Source organism: Dama dama, chromosome 18 (genome assembly GCF_033118175.1).
Source record: "Dama dama isolate Ldn47 chromosome 18, ASM3311817v1, whole genome shotgun sequence".
Taxonomy (NCBI): Eukaryota; Metazoa; Chordata; class Mammalia; order Artiodactyla; family Cervidae; genus Dama; species Dama dama.
In genome coordinates this window covers 34635483-34656854 of record NC_083698.1, presented here as the reverse complement: position 1 = coordinate 34656854, position 21372 = coordinate 34635483, and the positions used below count along the sequence as shown (strand labels likewise).

Below are 21372 nucleotides of genomic sequence, written 5' to 3'. Positions count from 1 at the left end.
TACTGATTTCTCTATTCATTTAGCAAATGCTGGTTGAAAACATATTTTAGACTCTGGAGACCCAATAATGGATATAAGACAGAAATTTATATATCTGCCTCTTAGTGCCCATAATTTGTTTGCTAAATCTAAATGGATTCTATATGATGACACAGTCTATTTGGATAACTGTATTTTTGAATTTGTAGGCTAAAGTATCAATGTGTAAATTCTGAAATGGGAGGCAGTGAAAGACAGGGATTAGTCATCATTCTATAACAGACAAAATAAGGTCCAAGTCTTAATTTTAAAAAATCATAGTAGAATTATAATGATTGTGTGATTTTAAGACTTAAACCAAGGATTAGCAGAGAAAGCTACTGTAAATGCAGCTTATATTCACTGTAGACAAACTAAAACAAATACAATTATATTGACGATAAGATTCTGAGCACAGTAACTAGCACTGTCCTGGATATTCCACAGATAGTGTCTCTAATTCTTCTAGCTTCCCTGTGAGACAGGTATTATCTTCCCTGTCTATACTGATGGGAAAGCTCAGATGTACTGTTTGTAGTCCAAACAGAACTATTATATAGGTATGACTCAAGAACCTAAGACCTTCCCAGTAGAACACTGCTTAGTCACTACTAGGTGTCTGTGTCATGATTTACCAGTTACATGTTTCAAAGCTAATTACAATTTTACTTGAATCAATATCAATTCAGAACTTGCCATATTTTACTTTATTTTTTCTTCAAACAATTACTGAAATAGGGAGCAAGAGCTCTATTGAATTAATAAGTACAGGGTTAAAAGAAGTCTTGGGAAGATTTTTCTTACAATCAAAATGTTTAATCAACTGAAAACTTCAATACAGGTGCTTCACTTTATAGATAAAGTGTCTTAGATTCTTGGAGACTAAATGAGGTAATTTTAAGTTGTGAGACTAGATCTGACATTTCTCATTTTCTGTCCACTAAATAATTCAATTTATTTTTAGTTATAAATGTCTGATTGTTTTTACCTTCTTCTATCAAAAACTGAAATAACACCTTTGATAGGCATCATTTCTGTTTGTTTCATAAATAATTCATGTCAAGGTGTGCTTCAATTCAAACTTCCTCCTAGCTGATTTTCTAAAAGGAAGAACAGACTGTGTTATATGTTAAATTACTTTAGTGTTGTTCTCTCACTGCAACACATAAACTGCTGCCTCTGTCCCCAATCTCTTGTATAAACTTACCTGAGCCATAAGTGATTCACGACAAAGGGACAACTACCAGTACCTTTCTTACTTGTGAAGACTAAGAATTTGTAACAAATTTTCCACCAGTGATATAAAAACTGTGAACATTTTCTTTTGCTAACAAATGATTTCTTTAGAAAAATGTGGTAAAACAACTCACAAATAAGATTTTAAAAATTACTCAAATGTCTTCATTCCTTCATTTTGAATGTATTTCTTTAATACATTCATGGAAGTTATCTGTCACCCCAGTTATACCATAAAGTGTGAAAGAACGGCTTTGGGAGGTGGGAGGCACACAGAGTTTGTTCAGTGAGTTAAGTTACATTAATAGTATAAAATGTAAATCATATAATTTATCTCTGAGAAAACAAAATATGAGCCAAGGATATATTTCTTTACATTTTTAGATTTAACTAGAATTGAAAGTTCAAGGTTTATTTTGACTAGTGTCTGGCTTTTTAATTGACAAGCTAATTAGAAGGGTATGCTAGACTACTTGTCCATACCAAGATCAGTGTGCAGCTGTCCTGGGGGAAGGACATACAAGTGAACTTGTCGACACTTGAAATTAAACAGCACTCACCTGAAAAACTGTCATTTCTTCAAGCAGAACTTCTTCTAAATCATGCCAGGTCTCCTTAGGAATTGAAACTACTTTAAGAACAGTTCCAACATCTTTGAAAGAAAGTAGAGAACACCACAATTTAAACAGATCTGAAGAGAGTTTAGTGTTAATAAATTATATCAGTAATTGAAAAGAAAGAATGACATTTTGATGTCAGCATTTTAACATTTATTTTATTGTTATAGCATTAGTAATATATATTCAAATGCATTTTATGAAACTAGATAAAATATAGTTATGGAATAAAACTAATTGAATTTTTTAGAAATATATGAAGCTTTGAAGGTGGCTTTATTCTAAACCTGTGTAACGAATATATATATATATATATATATATATATATATATATATATATATAAAATAAGCATTAGGTTGGATTATTTTTATTTTTAATCTCAATTATCAGGTGTCTCCAAAAAAAAGCTAAATTAAAAATAGTATCAATTTGACAGTATGGGGTCTTCTCAAAAACTAAAATCAGAACAACCATACTCCTGGGTACATATCAGAAAAGAGCCAAGAACACTAACTTAAAAAGATACATGCACTCCCATGTTCACAATAGTATGATTTACAACTACAACAAGGTATGCACATAACCCAGGTGTCTGTCAACAGATGAATGGATAAAGAAGATGTGGTACATGTATATACAATGGAATACTACTCAGCCATAAAAACAAAGAAATTTTGCCATTTATAGCAATATTGATGGACTTGGAGGGCATTATGCTAAGTAAAACGAGTCAGACAAACACTATCCATCTTATATGTGGAATCTAAAAAAATACAACAAACTAGAATATAACAAAAGAATAAGCAGACTCACAGATATAGAGGACAAAATGAGTGGTTAACAGCGGGAAGAGAGAATGGGGGAGGGACAGATGGGGTAGGAGCAAAAAAGGATTATTATGGGGTTATGTGGAAATCATCTGTGTGAAACTCTTGAAAATTTTCAAGCACGATAGAAACTGAAGAATCTTTCATCCAATAAGAAATAAAAAAGAAGAAGAATTACACTTTGACATGACAAGTTTTTCTCCTTCTTGTCATGAAATCAGGAACTACTATCAATATTTAATATTCAAGCAAAATGGAAGCAATGTTGCCAAGCAACAAAAGTAGCTGAACTTCAGAGCCTGACTGCTCATCATCTTCCCATGAGGAAGCCTTTAGTACTTAGAGGTGCCTAAAAAGACAGCTCAATGACCATTTAGTGCTAAATGATAATAATCTGACTTCTCATAATAAATACTGGATTACTTATTAGAGTGGTTTTTCAATAATTGGCCTAATCAATTTGGCTTTGGTTTAATTAACATATTAACATATTAGAGTGCTAAAAAAATTCAAATTCATCACTATAAATAATAAAAACTGTTAAATAGAATACATTTTAATAGAGATTTCAAGTACCGTTTATTCATTACTAAAAGATACAAAGTGTTTTAATGATAAGAGTTGCCACTTTTACTCTAAGTTGGGTTATGCTCACTTGTGTCTGACTCTTGCAACCCCCACCAGCATTTCTGCCCAGGGAAGTTTCCAGGCACGAATACTGGACTGGGTTACCATTTCCAACTCCAGGGTCTCTTCCCAACCCAGGGATCTAACCCACATATCTTGCATCTCCTGCACTGGCATGCATATTCTTTACCAACGTTACCAACTACACCACCTGGGAAGCCTACTAATTTTCCAGTATTTAGAGATGCATTCCTATTCTTGATAGAAGAAAGAACAGGGATTTATTAAATTCAAAAATTTGACTCTTTGACATTCCATTTCGTCAGATGATCAATTATTTTTAGATATGGATGGCTCATTTTAATCAAATTTAACAGACAAATTATTTGAGAAGAAAAATCTTGTCTGTAAAAAATGTTACATCATAAAAATAATTCAAAGTATTCATACCACAGATAACTGTTTTCAGGGGATCAATATGATGTGGTATGTGAGCTCAAGAAAGGCTGCTAGTGTATCCCTTGTAAAGTTTTTTTAAAAGCCCTCTTTTAAGAGGGTCTTTCTATGTTTACAGGACCTTGGACTACTCATAACACCAAAGATTAAAGGTAAATTAGGTTAATCTACTCTGTGCCTCTGATCGGTCTCCAGTATCCAAACATAACCTTATCTGTGTTCCAGATCAAGTTTTACTGAGTAGTATTTCAAACAATTTCACACAAATTGAATCAGATTACTCAACCAGGATCAATGTGCAACTTAGTTAAAAGGTAAAATTACTGTAATCAATTTACTTTGCTGACAGATGACCCTGCTCTGTGCTGACCAATAGCCATCCACAACATCAGATGTTCAACATGCTCATAAAATTGGTTCCATTAAAGACAGCTCGTGTCCCAAGAAGAATTGAAAACTCATGCTTGGATTTCTTTGGTCAAACTGCCAGAAGCAAGCTTTTGCTGCACTGACAATGAGTGGGGGACTTTTCAACATTAAAGGCCAGAGGTGAAGAAAAAAGCAAGTGTGACTTTATCGAACAAGCTTAACTACTCTGTAGAGAGATCTAATTATAATTTGACATTAAATGACAAACTAATATTTATTGAAGAGAAATCCAATCATCTTATATTTTCTCAAGATATTTATAACCAGAAGTTCATACTTGCAATTCATTGACTTTTACTGAACTCCAAGTCTCACTGGGATTCTTTAATTTGATAGAGAAACTTTCTCCCTCATAAAAGGAAACCATAATGTATTGCTCAGAATCTGACACTGTTACACCTGATAACATAAGTATTTCACAATTTTGTTATAAAACTTTAAGTCTTCAAAGCACTTACTGCACAGGTGCCATTCCCCTACAGTTAATGCAATTTTTTTTCTCTGTTTTTCACCAAGGGAAAATAAATGTTATTACACAAGGTTTCAGTGGAGCACTCACTCTGCTTCCCACTGATTTATGTCAGTTAACATTAATGGAGACCAGGAATTTATTACCTTGGAATCTGACCCTAAGTAGCAAGTTTCAGATTTGTAACTGGTGCTTTCAAAATAGTATTATTAAAGAGAGTAGGGGGGAAATAGAGTAATATGTTATAATAGTAATGGAATTCATTCTGAAAATATACCTACCTACAAAATACTTGTTTCCAGGCACAGAACTGGTAAGATATACTGTTAAATTTATACAGCAATGAACCTAAAATGTATATGCTGATTCCTTATGTCCACTTTGTTGCTTTTCTGATGAAGTTGGTTTGCTTTGTTTCTCATTGTATAGTAAACCCACTAAACAAACTGTGTTGCCAAAATTTATTTTCTGGAAGATTTTTTGCACTCTATGATAATTTTAAAGTTCAGATAGTTTTGTATCAATATATTCTAGAACATTTAATGACTGTCTTGGGAATTTTATGCATGGTTTGAGCAATATCTTTGTCCTGAAAAACCTCTGGTCAAAAAAGAGTTATGACTCAGTTATAGATGCTGACTCTTCACCTAATCATATCTTCACCTGATTAAATTGACCAACTTTTGACTGAAAAGGAAATTTAAGTTAACAAGGTCAACTTGTCTAAAAACATGACACATTAGAATGGGACAATGTTCAGGGGTTTTTTTTAGTCATTTATTAGAGGTTAACTATACCTTGAGCCTGGAGAAGGAAATGGCAACCCACTCCAGTGTTCTCTCCTGGAGAATCCCAGGGACTGGGGAGCCTGGTGGGCTGCCGTCTATGGGGTTGCACATAGTCGCACACGACTGAAGCGACTCAGTAGCAGCAGCAGCATACCTTGAGCCCCAGTTCGAATCCTGGGTTGGGAAGATCCCCTGGAGAAAGGAGAGCCTACCCAATCCAGTATTCTGGGCTTCCCTAGTGGCTCAGATGGCAAAGAATCCACCTGCAGTGTGGGAGATCTGGGTTGGATCCCTGTTTGGCAAGATCCCATGGAAGAGGGCATGGCAACCCACTCCAGTATTCTTGCTGAAAGAATCCCTATGGACAGAGGAGCCTGACAGACTACAGTCCATGGGGTCGTGAAGAATCAGACATGAGTGAGTGACTAAGCACAGCATAGTATACCTTGAGAGTGACTATAAAACATTCCTTCAGTTTTTAGTATACTTAGTTAAATGCAATGTTCTGGAAGAACATTTAGAGCTGAAGTTAAAACATTTACCTGTTCCAATAAACATGACATCATACTGGCCATCTTCTGCATCCACTCGATCTACCACAATTTGTGTAAACTGATAATTTACATCTGTTTTGATCATTATCGGCCGGTTATTGATAGGAAATACTGGATTGTACATGGCTGGATGACTTCTTGCAAATGTTATAACGTCATCAGGAAGGTCTTTGGTAGAGTCAAATCCACCAAATGTTTTACTGGGACACTATTAAAATAAAGAGAATAATATCTTTTGATTACAATATAATGAATAGGATTATAATTTATACATTATATGGTCTCAATTGTCTAGAATTTAAATCTGCAATTTTTTAAATTTAAGTAACTGTTAAACTCAAAAATGAAATAATGTTACTTAAATTAGTAGATATAATACGTAGTATATATTTTCTAAAGATATCTTAAGTCTCAATGGGATGTCATCATTTCTCACCAAGAACTATAAATGTATCTAATGAACTCAGGGTACAGAAGTCTGATGCTTTTTATTAGTGACAATACCATCTACTTTACGTTATCAATGAAGAATTTGAAATAGTGAATGAAATATGTTATGACAATGCAATTAATCATTAGTTTAGAAAAAGTCAATCATTTTCTTGGATACATTCATATTTCCCTATGATATCATGCTAAACATAAATATGTTCCTTTCAAATTAAGAGAATATAAACTATTCTTTATTGCTTTATTTTAATATAACCCGGAAAAAATAGTACAAAACTACCAAAAATATAATTTCATTAATAATTACAGTAACTTTCAGGAACAGAAGATGTGTTATTCAAAGTGTTTACCAACTTGTATGGCACAGAAACTGACCAAACACGCTGGACCAAGCAGAAAAGATGACAGCCATAGAAAGCCAGACAGAATGCAGTGTTGCATACTGCCATAACATCACCTCTGATTTAAACGCTCCATTTAAGGCAATAAAACAAAAACAAGAAAATTCTGACTTTAGTCTGTGTCTTTTCATCGCATTTAATTATATGGCAAAAGCTTTTAGAGTACAATATCACCGTTTCTCACTTTTTTGCCTTACACTTAGGTAATTTCTGCCATTTAGTTTAAGAGTTTGAAAGCTGAAATGTAATTAAGTGGTTCCTGATCTTGCAAGAGGCTTAGAAGGAGAAATCAATTGTCTTTGCCATTACCTTGATACAGATCATTAATAATTCATGAGAAATGAAATAAATAAAATTTGTTTTGAAATGGGAAAGTGTCTATCTATCTATGAACATATATGTATATAGTAACCAGATACACACAGAATAATACATTAATATATCAGTTAGGGGATTTAGGGAATTATTTCTGTTTTAGTAAATTTAAAAAAATATTTATTTAATGAAATATCAAGTAGCTGTATAGCTGTATTAACTCCTCAAAGAAACAATAAAACGTATTTTATGACATTAATTTTTTTTTGCTTTTCTACCACCATTTAGAAATAATCTGCAAAAACTAAGAAATGTAAGATTGCACATTAAGAGATTTATTTATTTTAGATTTTTATCTTACAATTTGTCTCATTCTCTTGCCTTACTTTTATCACTGTATTTAGTACTACTTAAGCTGTAGGTTTTTGTTTAAAAATAAAGGAAATGCCATGCTATTGACACAGTGTTTGAAGGCCACTTACTGTGTTTTTCTCCAGCAGTTTTGATGGAATGACATATTCTCAGAAGCCCACTTTTGAAATTAATGGATTCATCTAAGTGAATTTTATTCACAGAGCAAGGTGCTATCTCCTCTTGGAAGCCCTTCTCTAACTCCTGGCTCAGAGAAGGAATTAAGGCCTTCTGCCTTCTGCCTCCAGCACTTGGTGCAAATTGCTGCCATGATTTCCCATGTTATAACAACTATCTGTGAATAATGGGTGAGAATTCAGGCTCTAGAACCAAACTGCCTGAATAGTCCTGGCTCCTTTCTTTGCCTCAGAGTCTTGATCTGTAAGATGGGGACAATAATTGGGCTACTGAATATAATAAAAATACATATATAAATAGGCCTGACACAAAATATAATTTTAATTGCTATTAATTCTAAATACACTGTAGACATCTTCACATCAAATACTCGGTAGCTCCAAATAACAGCACAGTATCTAATGAAAGACTTTCACCAAGTTTGTTGAAGTAAGCCCAGAGCAAGTGTATAATTAGAATATACTGACATTAATTAGTCACAGAGATAAAAACAGCTGTAAGTTATAAAACTGTCCATCAACAAAGTAAAATAGTTTATCATTAAGAAATAGAGTAAATATCATATACATTTTTATAAAACCATTTTTGGCTTCTTACAATCAATGGATATTCTATCTTGTTCATTTATTCTTCTGAAAATCTATTTAATTTTTTATTTACAAAATCCATCAATTTTTTATTTACAAGATCCACCAACTAGAAGCAATCTTTATGAAATGCTAGTAAGTTTAGTAATACAGAAAACAATTAAGATTAAAAGCATTCTATGTCCAATAAAATCATATAAAAACAGCATTTACTTGAATTAAACAATAAAACTCACGTGAAATTAAACAAACAATAAAATTTAAAGAATAAGTTTTTTCATCATATGAAATTATTTCCTTAAAGATTTTTAGGGCTAGAAAATGTTGCACTGGATGGATCCATCCACATATTTTAGAATTTCTGACATCACAATGATGACTTTGCTTACTTTTGACCATATTGAGCTTTTCTTTTTTTTCTCCCTACTTTAAACTGTAGGCTTAAATCTAGTTTTATTTTGAGCTCTGTCCAATTTTTTTGAGCTGGAGTGTGCCTAGGATTGCTGGAGGAGAGAGGTCAGTGAGAGTAGACAGCATCTGTTAAAATATGGGGGCACTGTTCCACGAGGTATTTTTATTTCTTGCATATCTTCTTTACCTATTTGAGGGATTTTCACAGGAAGAAAATACTGGTTAAAAACATTTTCCTCCTATTTAATGGGCAATTCTTGAGGTTTCACCATGATCAAAGAGAACAAACCCAGGTGTATCTTAACTGTCTCAGCTCTCCATGAAAGCCATTTTTACTATATCCCTTTCATAAAAGAAAATAAATAAATCTATCTGTTCAGTTTCTATTTCTCAGAAATTATGGGTAACAACTACTGGTAGGCACTGAAATTAAACACTGATGCCTCTGAAGAACATATCGTTAAATGTGGAATTTCAAGGTATCAGACAAAATCCTCATCTTGCTTTCATTTATAGTCTTGGAATCATTCTTTTATATAATCTGCATTAAATATGTGTTATAGCTGCTTTTTTGTTAAGTCTTCAGCATAAATGTATTCATTTCCCGTCTTGAACACCTAGGTCACTTACAGTTCCTGGTCGTGGGTAGGGGACTCTTCCTTGATAAGGCACCCACTGGTAGTTGGGACCATCCCTGTGAGCATATGGTCCAAGGAATACCCTTCTCACATCACTCATGCTATACATGCACACGGCTGACCCCTTGAAGATGTTACTAAAAAAGAGAACAAAAACAGAATTTCATTTTTATACAGTGACAGAGCTATAAATGCTGATTTCTTAAATTTCAGATAGCAATTATCAATACCTGAACACAAATTCTCAAATAGTGTTTAGTATTTTTAAAGCTGCATGTATATATATTTTAATAAGATGTAAGAGAACAAATTATGATTGCTCAAAATTAGAAGGCATGGATGAAGCCATCTTTAGTTCTAATGTGTGCATGCCAAGTTGCTTCAGTCATGTCTGACTCTGTGTGCCACTGTGGACGTAGCCCTCCAGGCCCCGCTGTCCATGGGATGCTCCAGGCCAGAATACTGGGGTGGGGTGCCATGTCTCCCTCTAGGGGATCTTCCTGACACAAGGATCCAACCCGCATCTCTCACATCTCCTGCATCTGCAGGCAGGTTCTTTACCACCAGCGCCACCTGGGAAGACCCTAAGTACTCATAGAATATATGTATTCATATCATAAATAGACAATATATGGTACAAATATATAAATTCATATCATGTTACTTCAAAAAATTAAGTGAATATGTCCAATCAAATTTTAATGGCTTTAATACTTACAGAATAAATCAGTGTTGGACATTCTAGTTTAATCTTTCTTTATGCTATCACAGTCCTTTGCAGTACTTTTCCTGACTTTTGATTTTAAATTATTTCCCTTTTAAACATTTATACATATCCAAATAACACTATTTATATGCATGTAAATATATATTTCTTTTAGCAACTCCAGGTAATATAAACTTTATGCTGAATAGAACTGTCAGAAAATAAGCACTGTTTGATTGACAGCAAGAGCTTTGAGGGAGATGAAAATGAGGAAAAGAGGAGGAGAGGAGAGGGGGAAGTGGAGAAGGAGGAGGGAGATGGAGGAGGTGAGGGAGAAGAAGGGTAAGCCCAAGAGAGAAGAGGAAAAAAAGATTTTTCACCCTTAGTTTATATCACTATAAACTGTTGACAAAACTCAGATTTCTATGCTTACAGTATTTTATATTTCATTCAAAATTTTCAAGTCAAAGCTATACATAGGGCATGGCATACATTTCATTGTTAAATTTATAGTAATGAACTTCTTTGCTAAAATTTATGTATAAAATGATTTACATCATGACTTATTTCAAGCACCCAAGAATGCACAAGAGCTCAAAGGTTAAGCCAACACTGTTCTTTCAAAAATATATTTTCACAAATATGGACACTTAAAACAGTGTCTAAAGTACATGGATTTTCTATGATAATAAAATATTAAAATGCTATTTACCTGGAAGTTGTAAACACTCCATATACAACTGGATTTTTAGGATCTTTAGAATTCATCAGGAATACATCCTCTGTTTAAAAATAAAATTAGGGAAATTTGCATTTCTGAAGGTCATGGCAAAGCCTGAACAAGTATACTCTATGCAACATCAACATCATTAGCTACTTACGCAATTCATCAAAATGAGTGTCGATGCCATTTGGGCCTGGCACTGAGCAAATGAGACGAGCTTTGAGAAATGTTGTCCATTTATTCACCAGACTTCTGTGGCCCCCAAAGTCATTCTGAATGGAGGGAATAACGGTTTTAAAAACTGTACATGCAAATGATAATTTCAAATATCAGTTTTATCCTCTCATCTTTTGTATATGAAACATACACAAAATGCAATTCCTCATTTTTCAAGTTGACAAATGAATTTTAAATGACTAGATGTAAGTAACTGCATTCTTATCCTACTGTTGGTACAATCTATTCATCCAAACCTGATTCAAGGAGTGACTTATAATAAATATCCCTTAGCATTAAACAGTCACTGTACTTTTTCCATTCTGTTACCACTTTGCAATGGACAGTATTACTCTTGTGTCTGTTTTGGTCTGCTTTAAGTCTCTCTCTTACGTAGTGAGATTTTATTCATCTAAGTAGGTGGTTCATGGAAATAAGCACATTTGCACATAGTAGTACTTAACAGGTATTTACTGAACGAAAGAATAACTGCATGCCTCATAACCCATACTCAAAACACAACACAAAAGCAGGCTAAGCATTAAATACTTTTATAAGTTCAAACAGTTGAAACAATTCTGACTTTACAAATAGCATGTTGAAAATAATATCAGAAAAATTTTAGTAAAGAACACATTCCAGAGCAACATATTGAAAAAGTAACTGCTCACTGAAAATGAAAATTAACTGTAACCCAATGTAGCAATAAATTCTATTATGATGATATGCTTTTACTGGTAACTTCTAGTCTTTTAAAATAGTATTTATGTGCATATTTTTGAAGAAATATAACTTTTCCTCAAAATTATAACACTGATTTGTATTTTGTTTATATGATTTTATTTAGTATAAAGTTTTTTTTTTTTTTAACCCTTGTAAGTAGTGCTTTTAATGATGCTCTATATTTTGTGGAGAAAGATTCTTACATATTCATATATCATTTGTATGTTTCCACATCATTAAAACTTATAATTTTCCAGTAGTTTAACATACTACAGATAAATAATTAAATCATGATTGGAGAAGAAAAGAGGTTACACCCCTCTTCTAAGATAGGAATTTGTAAAATTTCATTATTTTTTAAAAAATAATTTCATCTGAAGACAATAATTGACTTTGTCCTTATGATTTTCTTGAGATGACAGGTGCTTTAATAATATAATAACAGTTGGCTTTATTCATATTGCATATATACTATATTTTACAGTATAGAGGGTAGGAACAGTACTATTACCATATGTTCACACTATTTAACCCATAAGTATTTACTGACCAATTTTTTATTCTATCTAACATTACAATGCATCTCACATTCAATTTTGTGCCCACAGTATATGAAAGCTCACAGTTTCAAAATTATTTATGTGTGCTCTGTATGTGCACATTGGATGCAATAAATTTATAAAAATAAGCTATAATGTTTTTTCTTTTATATTCATACTTTAGTTATTTCCAACAAAATATATTCATTGAAAACTTATACACTGTAGGAAACTTTACTAGGTCTGAGAATACAGAAACTATTTTCCAAGGTAATACAAAAAAATATTTCCCTAGAATTACAAACTAGTATTATTTAATGTACTTGTGAAACAGTATGTGACAACCTCCACCTGCATGTTTGACTACGAGGTTATACATAAGCAACTGTAATATGTTTTTAATAGTTTTTGCCTTTTAAATATTTATAATGATCAGGCAGGTTTTTTAGCCATATTTTTATTATATTTGTACAAAGATCGGAAAAGGAGAAAAAAACTGTGATTAGACAAAGATACTCTCATTTTTTCTTTACCTCACCTTGCATATCTGACCTATTCTAGCATGAGTGGCTTTTCCAGTGTGTTCTCCATCTATTGCATTTTCACGGAAGAAAAAGTACACTTTGTCATCTTCAGGGTTGTCACTCTCTGGGATGAGGTGGGCACTAATGAACCTTGGATCTGAGAGACAAATTATAGCATATATATTAATTCAAATTGGGTAAATAAGATCATTCATTATAGTCTATTTTCAATTTTCTTTTAACTCGTATTTGACACATTTCAAGCTAATTTTCCTTGGTTCACTCTTTTTCAGCAGATGCAAACTGTTCTTTATGCATTTTAAAGTATGCTACAAATTACTTATGTTTCTAAAAATTTTTTTCCAATAAAAATCAGGAATAGGTACAGAAACCCTCAGTGTGACCAGATAATGCAAACGCATTATTGGATATTAAAATATTTTGTAAACTGTAAGAGCTATCAAGCATTACTTATTGCCATCATCATTGTTATTTTTTTTAAAAGCGTAAAATAGTTTAAATCACACTACCAGTAGGTCTATTCCACTTTCCAGTAAAAACTGGGTGAGAAGGGAGAGATGAGATTCCTATAAAACCAAGCAAAATAAGTTCTTTCAAGTTGTACCCCATCTCATTAAATGGGAATGTCATTTACTAGATACTCAAGCTCCAAACCCTGGCATCACCCTTGAGTTCTCTGTTTCTCCACAGAATAGGTCAGTGTGTACCTCTAATATGTCACTACTTCTCTAAACCCTCCTATATCTTTTTGAATCATTGGCAGTAAAACACAAACTCCTTACAGTAACAAAGCCATCTATGCCTGGTCCCTGCTACTCTGCATGCCTTCTCTTCTACCTACCCTTCCTTCCATACCTTACTCCTAGCCAAGCATACCAATCCCTTCCTGGTTCTCAAATAGGTTCAGTTCAGTTCAGTCGCTCAGTCGTGTCCGACTCTTTGCAACCACATGGACTTCAGTATGCCAGGCTTCCCTGTCCATCACCAACTCCTGGAGCTTGCTCAAACTCATGTCCATCAAGTCGGTGATGCCATCCAATCATCTCATCCTCTGTTGTCCCCTTCTCCTCCTGCCTTCAAACTTTCCTAGCATCAGGGTCTTTTCCAACAAGTCAGTTCTTTGCATCAGGTGGCCAAAGTACTGGAGCTTCAGTTTCAGCATCAGTCCTTCCAATGAATATTAAGGACTGATTTCCTCTAGGATTGACTGGTTTGATCTCCTTGCAGTCCAAGGGACTCTCAAGAGTCTTCAACACCACAGTTCAAAAGCATCAATTCTTTGGTGCTCAGCTTTCTTTAATGTCAAAATCTCACATCCATACATGACTACTGGAAAAACCACAGCTTTGACTATATGGACCTTTGTCAGCAAAGTAATGTTTCTGCTTTTTAATATGCTGTCTAGGTTGGTCATAGATTTTCTTCCAGAAAGTTATAATCAAACAAAAGTGATGATAGAAGAATAAATAAAAAGAAAGCAAACAGTATTTTATACTTATAGATATTCTCTTAAGTTGGTATTTGGGCATAAAAGAAGGCGTTATCAAGCATCTCAGGGTGCTCAACCTGGTGCTCTGTGACAACTTAGAAGGGTGGGATGGGGTGGGGGGTGGGAGGGAGGCTCCATGTTGAATCATGTTGATGTATGGCAGAAACCAATATAACAGTATAAAGCAATTATCCTCCAGCTCAAAATAAAGAAGAGTAAGTAAAAAAAGAAGACTCTATCAAGCATCATGGTTTGTCTCTAAAATATGTGAATATAATTATCATCTTACACAAGTGGAATCTAGTGGGAAATCAAGCAAGTTATCATGTACATTCATTGTTAAAAAGCCTTCAATTCTAGTATCTCTTTAGTACCTGACACTATAGGCACAGAGGATTTGGTAGCCAAATTAAATCTGACATAACTTCAGATATGACAAAAAGTACCATTATGCACAGAAAATAATAAACATATTAAAATAGAAAAAGATAATTGAAAAAAAACAACATCAATTTAATGTGACTTGTCTATAAGAAACTTAGATCATTATCTTGAATAAAATATTCACTCTAATTTCAAAATAAATCAGGTCTTCAGTTGATGTTTTCCAAAAATTTAAAAGAAGCCATTCTTTTAATATATTGAATTTAGAAAATCTTATATATATTTAATTTTGGCCCAAACCTTTGCTCACTATTCATTTTCTATTTCTCAGAAGCCCAAAATTTGCCTTTCTCTTCCTTGCCCCTCTCTGTTATTCTCAGTCTATTTCTCTCCTCTTTGGTAAATCCTCCTCTTCATCTAATACAGTCATGCTAATGGCCTTCCCTATCATTCTAGAACTTCTTGGCCTCCTAAACCTCCAGTTACCTGCCTATACAACCCCAGAACTTTCCTTTCTCCGTCTTCATACCTAAGCAAGGATGAAGAAAATCATACAGTCTTAGTAAATGGATGTACATACATTCAAACTACTTATCCTAAATTCTAATGTTGCTAAGGAATTATTTTATTTACTTTTAGTGACTTACTTTAGATTTATTACCTGCCACTGTTTAAAATCATTCACACTGTCTTCAAAATAACTAATGGATCATCTCTCAATTTATCCTCCAAAGATGGATTATTCATCTGCTGTACCGCTGAGACCAAAGCTGTTTAGTAAGAACTCCCTTCTCTTGCTTCCTTCCCCACCCAATCTTTCTTTTCTTCCATTCTGTGGAAGCGTGATTTCTCTTCCTTTATATGTCTAAGGCTTCTCTCTATTTTCTCTCAATCCAGTAATCTACAGACTTTTGGTTGCTCCAATAAACAACCTCCCTTCTTCATACAACCTCTCACCATTTGTATTTTCATTTATCAAATATTTCCTAAGCACTTGGTCTGTGCTCTGAATTGTGGAGGATCAGGGGAAATGTTTTCTGCCTATATGGTGCTTACTGTCTGTGAGAGAATAACAACAATTAAACACAGAAATTATTAAATTGCACATAATTTGCAAAAATAGAGAGTTTGAAGTGACTGTAGTGAAAAATGAAGGGAAAACTGATCTTGCTTTGATGGAATTAGGGAAAGTTTTTCTCAGAAGAAATGACATACAATTCAAGACCTGAAGAATATCTAGGAGTTTCCCAGGTAGAAGGGAACACAGGTGTGAGGTTACAGAAACCACAGAGAATTTTACCCAACAGAGGAGGGAGGTGGTCAGAGATGATGACAGAAAGTTAAGCCAAGGCCACAGTAAGAAGGAAGTTTATTGTTCAGTAGTTTATTTTCCTAATGGCTAAAAGGGGAACCAGTAAAGTAGTTTAAACCTGGTAATGACATTATCAGGTTTCTATTTTAAGAAAATCACTGGCTGTTGTAGGAAAAAATACATATATACTGAGGCAAGAACAAAGGCAAGGAAACTACTCTGAAGGCTGGTGAGAAATTATGGTGATGTGGACTTGTATCACAGAGAAGCAAACAAATGCAGAGACTTTGTGAAAGTAGAAAAAATGGGTAACGTTCACTGATAAGACATTGGATATGAGAAGTAGTAATAAAAATCATGGACAAATTAAAGAGACAGCTGATTGAAACATCTCGTTGGATAAGGATCATTTACTGAGATGTAACAACTGAGGAAGATAGATTTGAGAGTGGAGAAGGAAGACTGTCCCAGTGTAGTGCATCTTTGGTGGGAGATGCTTTTGAAGTTATCCCTTAGACCAGGACATACAAGAGTTCTTTCCCCATTGGTAGTGTTCTTAGCGTTAATCAACAGAACCACCTCATCAGCCAATTGATTACTCATCCTCCTTTGGTTATCATCAGCCATTGGCACAATAAAGCAGTCACATCTTTCCAAAAATTTTTATTGCTTCTCTGGCTTGTGCCTTTTTTTTTTTTTTTTGGACTCTGAACCTCAACTGTTAATAATCTAATCTTCACAATTTCCTTTGGGACTATTTTTCCTAAAATCCTAAATATATATGTTCCTTAAATTTCTTTTCAGATACCTCTTATTTCCTTCTATTCCTATAAATAAAGCCATCTCCTAGTATTTCTTCCACTATTTTAATATTCCTTCCACTATTTTAATATTCTTAATTTTATTATATTTTTAAAGTTTTTTCCTTTGGGAATTTATTCACTTTTGTAGCTTGAAGTATCACCAGACTACATCAGCCTTTCTTCTCTTCCTATATTCAATTCTGCATTTCAAAATTTTGGCTACAATATTCTACTTAGATATCTCATTGCAACTTAAATTCATTATGCCCAGCAAAGAACTCATCAACTTTTCTTTAAAAACTGTTTCTGTTCATACTTTTCCATTTTGGTTAATGTGAAGATCAGTACCTAGATATAAATGCTAGTTTACCTTAAATTGCCTCCATCTTCTGCAGGACTTCTGTTTTGTACTCTAAATTTATTTTCAAACTTATTCCTGCTATAATTTTCATTTCTTTTCCCTGATTTTATAGCATTAACTCTGCCAGCAAAACTCAGTCTTTTCACTTCACAGTTATATTTTTGGAATAATCTAACTTATACATGTATTATCTACTTCTTCTAAGGCATCTATCCATACAGTGCTACAGAAATAAGTACAAAAGCATTTATACCATGTATTGTCCCATAACAGATTTCAAATGTCATAGGATATGACTACCATAAATCAAGATGTGGCAACCAGAAAGGGCTAGAGGGCTGATACTATTCCAGGTCAGTAACAGGGCTAAAAGTAGATACTACATTTATCAATACATATGTTCAAGATGGATCATGATTTTGGCTCAGAGCTTTCTAGCAACAAGAGGAAGTGGGAAACCTTGTCAGTTGCATTATTCACAGTCTCTAATACAGACAATAAACTAAAGACAAGCCACACCACCCACGGACTAAAACCTTGACTTATCTTTCAGTAGAACCAGCCACAGTTTCCCTTTATTAACTCCTTAGCAAATCCATCTGTTTGTTCCAAAAAACACCACACCTACCATCTTCTCAGTCATTTAGTTCACATAACATGGAGGAAAATTTGCTTCTATCTCTTCTAAATCATTTCTTTTTTTTTTTTAAATGATGCTCACCATCATTTTTTTATGACAGGCATTTGTCCATGGTTTCTCCCTCTCTTACCTTCAGCTTCTAAATAGACCAAAAATTCCTCTAAGCATATTGTGAATCTATCTCACTGCAGCTACCTAAATGCATGCCCTTATCTCTTCTTCCCTGGCACCCACATTTATGTTTTCCCTGCCTGTGGCCTTACCTTCTTCAAACCACCTTGTACATTCTACCTCCTTTTAACATATAAACTCTTTCCTGGCACCTGGTGCATATTCCTCAATCAGAATCCACAAAACTCTATTTAATAATGTATTTTTTTTCCTCTCTATTCCTGTAAGCTGATCTTCCTATTTTTTTCCTATTTCTTCCAGTCTAAGGATAATTTCTCAAACAGAACACTACTCCTGAATGAATAAATGAAGAAACAGATGAATGAATTTGCTGAACTAAAATGTGCAGTTTTTTTTTTTTTTTTTAAGATATATCACATTTTACTGCTTTTTGACGTAGTTTGTTGAAGCTTGGGAATGAACAGAACTCATCATAGCTTTGACAATGTTTAAGTTCCTGGTTAAAGAAATTTTTAGATGTGCTTATTTAAACTACAACTATTTCTAAGTTATTATACCACAGTGGGTTTTCAAAAGGTTCTTCTGAAATGTTATAAATATTCTTTTAACTGAGAAGAAGCTTTTTGTTTTTGATTGCATCCCTCTGTGTTAGGTAACTAATGTAGTAAAATAGATTATCTGTTTCCAATTGTTCAAAATTAGATTTCATTAGCAGGATTAAAATATCAGAAAGCATGCCTTTTCATTTTATGAAGCTAAGAATAATGCATATATTAGAAGTCAGACATTACCACTGTCCTGCGAAACTTGGAGTATTCAATAACTTGCCCTGTCATCAAAAACACTGCATGGAAAAGTTTTACCAAAATTCATTTAGATTGACCTATTTTATTAGTTCTCTTTAGGAATCTAAGAAAATTCCTGGCATTTACAGAGGAAGTTACTCTACTTCCAGTTACTTCCAGCAAGCGGCAAGCAGAAATGAAAAACCCAAACCCACTAGTTACTTTTTCTTTTTAAATTTGTGTTCTGTAACCCAGTAAATCAGTGATTGCCTATTTCCAGATACAAATTCCTGATTTTAATATGGCCAAGTCCACTGAAAATAACAGACATGCACATACAGGATTTTTAATAATGTAAACAGTTACAATGCCCCTAGATACCTTTCCACATTGCAACTCTGTAAATTTCTCTACTCTGTAAAGTTCACAAAATCCCAAGTGAGAATGATTTAACAAAACCTTTGAGCTTGTACAATTTGAAAATATTTCTTGCCATGTGAAGCAGGAAGTTCATGTGGCTATATAGTAAAAGCTGAACATCAAAAGAAAGGGGCAAAATCCATTTAAGCAAGATCAAAGTGCATTAATCTTGCCAGCCTACAACTGCAATGTAAACACTATGAAGGGTAAATAGAGTTGGAAAGATTCTCTCATCTGAATAGCTTATAAATGGTATGCCTTTGGGGAAGAAACTTTGTCTTTACAGGTACTGTGCTACCTTTGCTATGCCCCTGAGCTTGGGGTAGAAGCTGAGCAAATAATCACATTTAATAATCTTGGGCCAATGCTATCATGTGAAGCATGGGGTCTTTAATCATGATAATAGCAATAAATGCTGAGTAAATGCACTTCTCTTCTCTTTTCCCCTTTATCTCCAAATGCTGAGTAAATACACTTCTCTTCTCTTTTCCCCTTTATCTCCTTTAGCATCCCTTGACATTCTTCCACACCTCATCCCACACATGGCATTTCTTGCAAAATTCACGTTTGGGCACCACCTGCCACTTATAACAGTACCACTCTGTTGAAATATTTTTAGCAGCTGCAAATTAAACTGTCCTTCAGGTGCAACCTCACACTTAATGAAAACGACAGCTTGGCACAGGACAGGCGGCTCCCTTTATGATTCATTTGGCATCTTGAGTTTATTTAAATTATGAACACATTTTGCTGCGCTCAGGATTAGGATCAGTCTGATTTGCTAGAATGGCCACATGTTGACCAGAATTTGGCTGGACTTCTCCCTTGTACCCACGAGTCCCCAAAGAACAAGAACATTCAAGCAAAACCATAGAAATATTTTTTCTGAAAATGAATCAAACCTACTGGATGATTAAGGTTTTGGAGTATCTATATTCCAAATGGTATAACATACATTGGTTTTCTGGGACATAAATTACACACAGTTCATTTGGATAGAGGATGGAATTAATGATTATAAACTCTGTTATGCAACTTTAAGAGGAATAGTTTCACACCACGAAACAGACGATCCTCTTGTAAAGTATGTTAGGGGGTTCTAGAGCAGAACAGAAGGAATAAAAGCCCACTGTAGAAAAACAGTGCTAATTACCTAACTCTGAATCAGTCCTGACACCATTTATAACAGGACAGGAAAGCGTGAAAATTCACCTAGTTCACAAATAAACATATAGACTCTTGTTTTCTTCACATTTAAAATGTGATTTCAGTGACGTTATGATTTATGAAGCAAAATCCTTACTAAATATACACCTTGAACTAACAACATAAAAATAAATTCTTACCTCACTGTAAGGAATCAAATAAAAACTGGGTAAAATGCGGCTTTTCCCACTCACTGGACTTGTAACATCAAAAAATCAATCAATGTCAACTAGCCTCAACTTCCTTATCTGTCAACTAGCCTTCACTTCCTTATCTCAACCCCTCAACCCACCTCTGAGGGGTGATGGAAGAATTACATTAGAAAAAAATATATATATATACATCTACATATAAGTGTGTGTGTGTGTGTGTGTATATCTATCTACCTACCTACCTATTTATATTCCTGTCACAGGCCTTCAAGAACTGCTAGCTTGTATAATTATAGAACATAAAAGTTTAGAAACATACTGTGTAAATACATGTTTAAAAGTTAATGGTAACGAAAACTTAGATTGCTAATGAAAGCAAACAGAAACGGAAGCTGGATGATAAGGAAGCTATAAACCTGCTATAGACAACTGAGAGGAACAAAGAGCAGCTGTAAATTATGTAAACTTTAAAACTTCATTTTTAAAATTAAGAAAAAATATTTCCAATGTCACAGTCTTAGACTTCAAAATACTTACAAGCTAACTAACAGAAAGTTGCTGATAGAGAAAAACTCTCACCAGATGAAGGCCAGCACACCAGGATGGCACCCAAAGTGACTGGTTTCTTTCCCTCTCAGCTCTGATGCAGCATGGGGCAGGGGGGAGGCCCCCAAAGAATCAGAAGACTGAATGGGAACTTCTAGCACATTGAGAATGCAGGGAATGCAGCATAAGGTCATCTCACATTCTTAGCTAACAGCCTAAGCAGAATGGATATATCATTTTTGGCTATGGAATAGAAAAACCTCTGGCTGCCAAGAAATAGGCCTGGAAAAACTTTTGATGCTTAGTTGGCTGGGAA

At 34.1% G+C, this 21372-nt stretch overlaps 1 protein-coding gene across 3 annotated transcripts in view; it reads right to left on the bottom strand.

Moving 5' to 3' along the window:
* Nucleotides 1–21372, bottom strand: part of SEMA3A (semaphorin 3A) — a 506000-nt gene that overhangs the window by 41091 nt on the left and 443537 nt on the right. For all 3 annotated transcript variants that reach the window (XM_061165131.1, XM_061165130.1, XM_061165132.1), the window contains 6 exons: nucleotides 12820–12962; nucleotides 10961–11075; nucleotides 10792–10861; nucleotides 9366–9510; nucleotides 6011–6230; nucleotides 1815–1906 (listed from right to left, as the gene is read on the bottom strand). In XM_061165131.1, the coding sequence (XP_061021114.1) occupies nucleotides 1815–1906; nucleotides 6011–6230; nucleotides 9366–9510; nucleotides 10792–10861; nucleotides 10961–11075; nucleotides 12820–12962 (785 nt within the window). The remainder of the gene's footprint in view (nucleotides 1–1814; nucleotides 1907–6010; nucleotides 6231–9365; nucleotides 9511–10791; nucleotides 10862–10960; nucleotides 11076–12819; nucleotides 12963–21372) is intronic.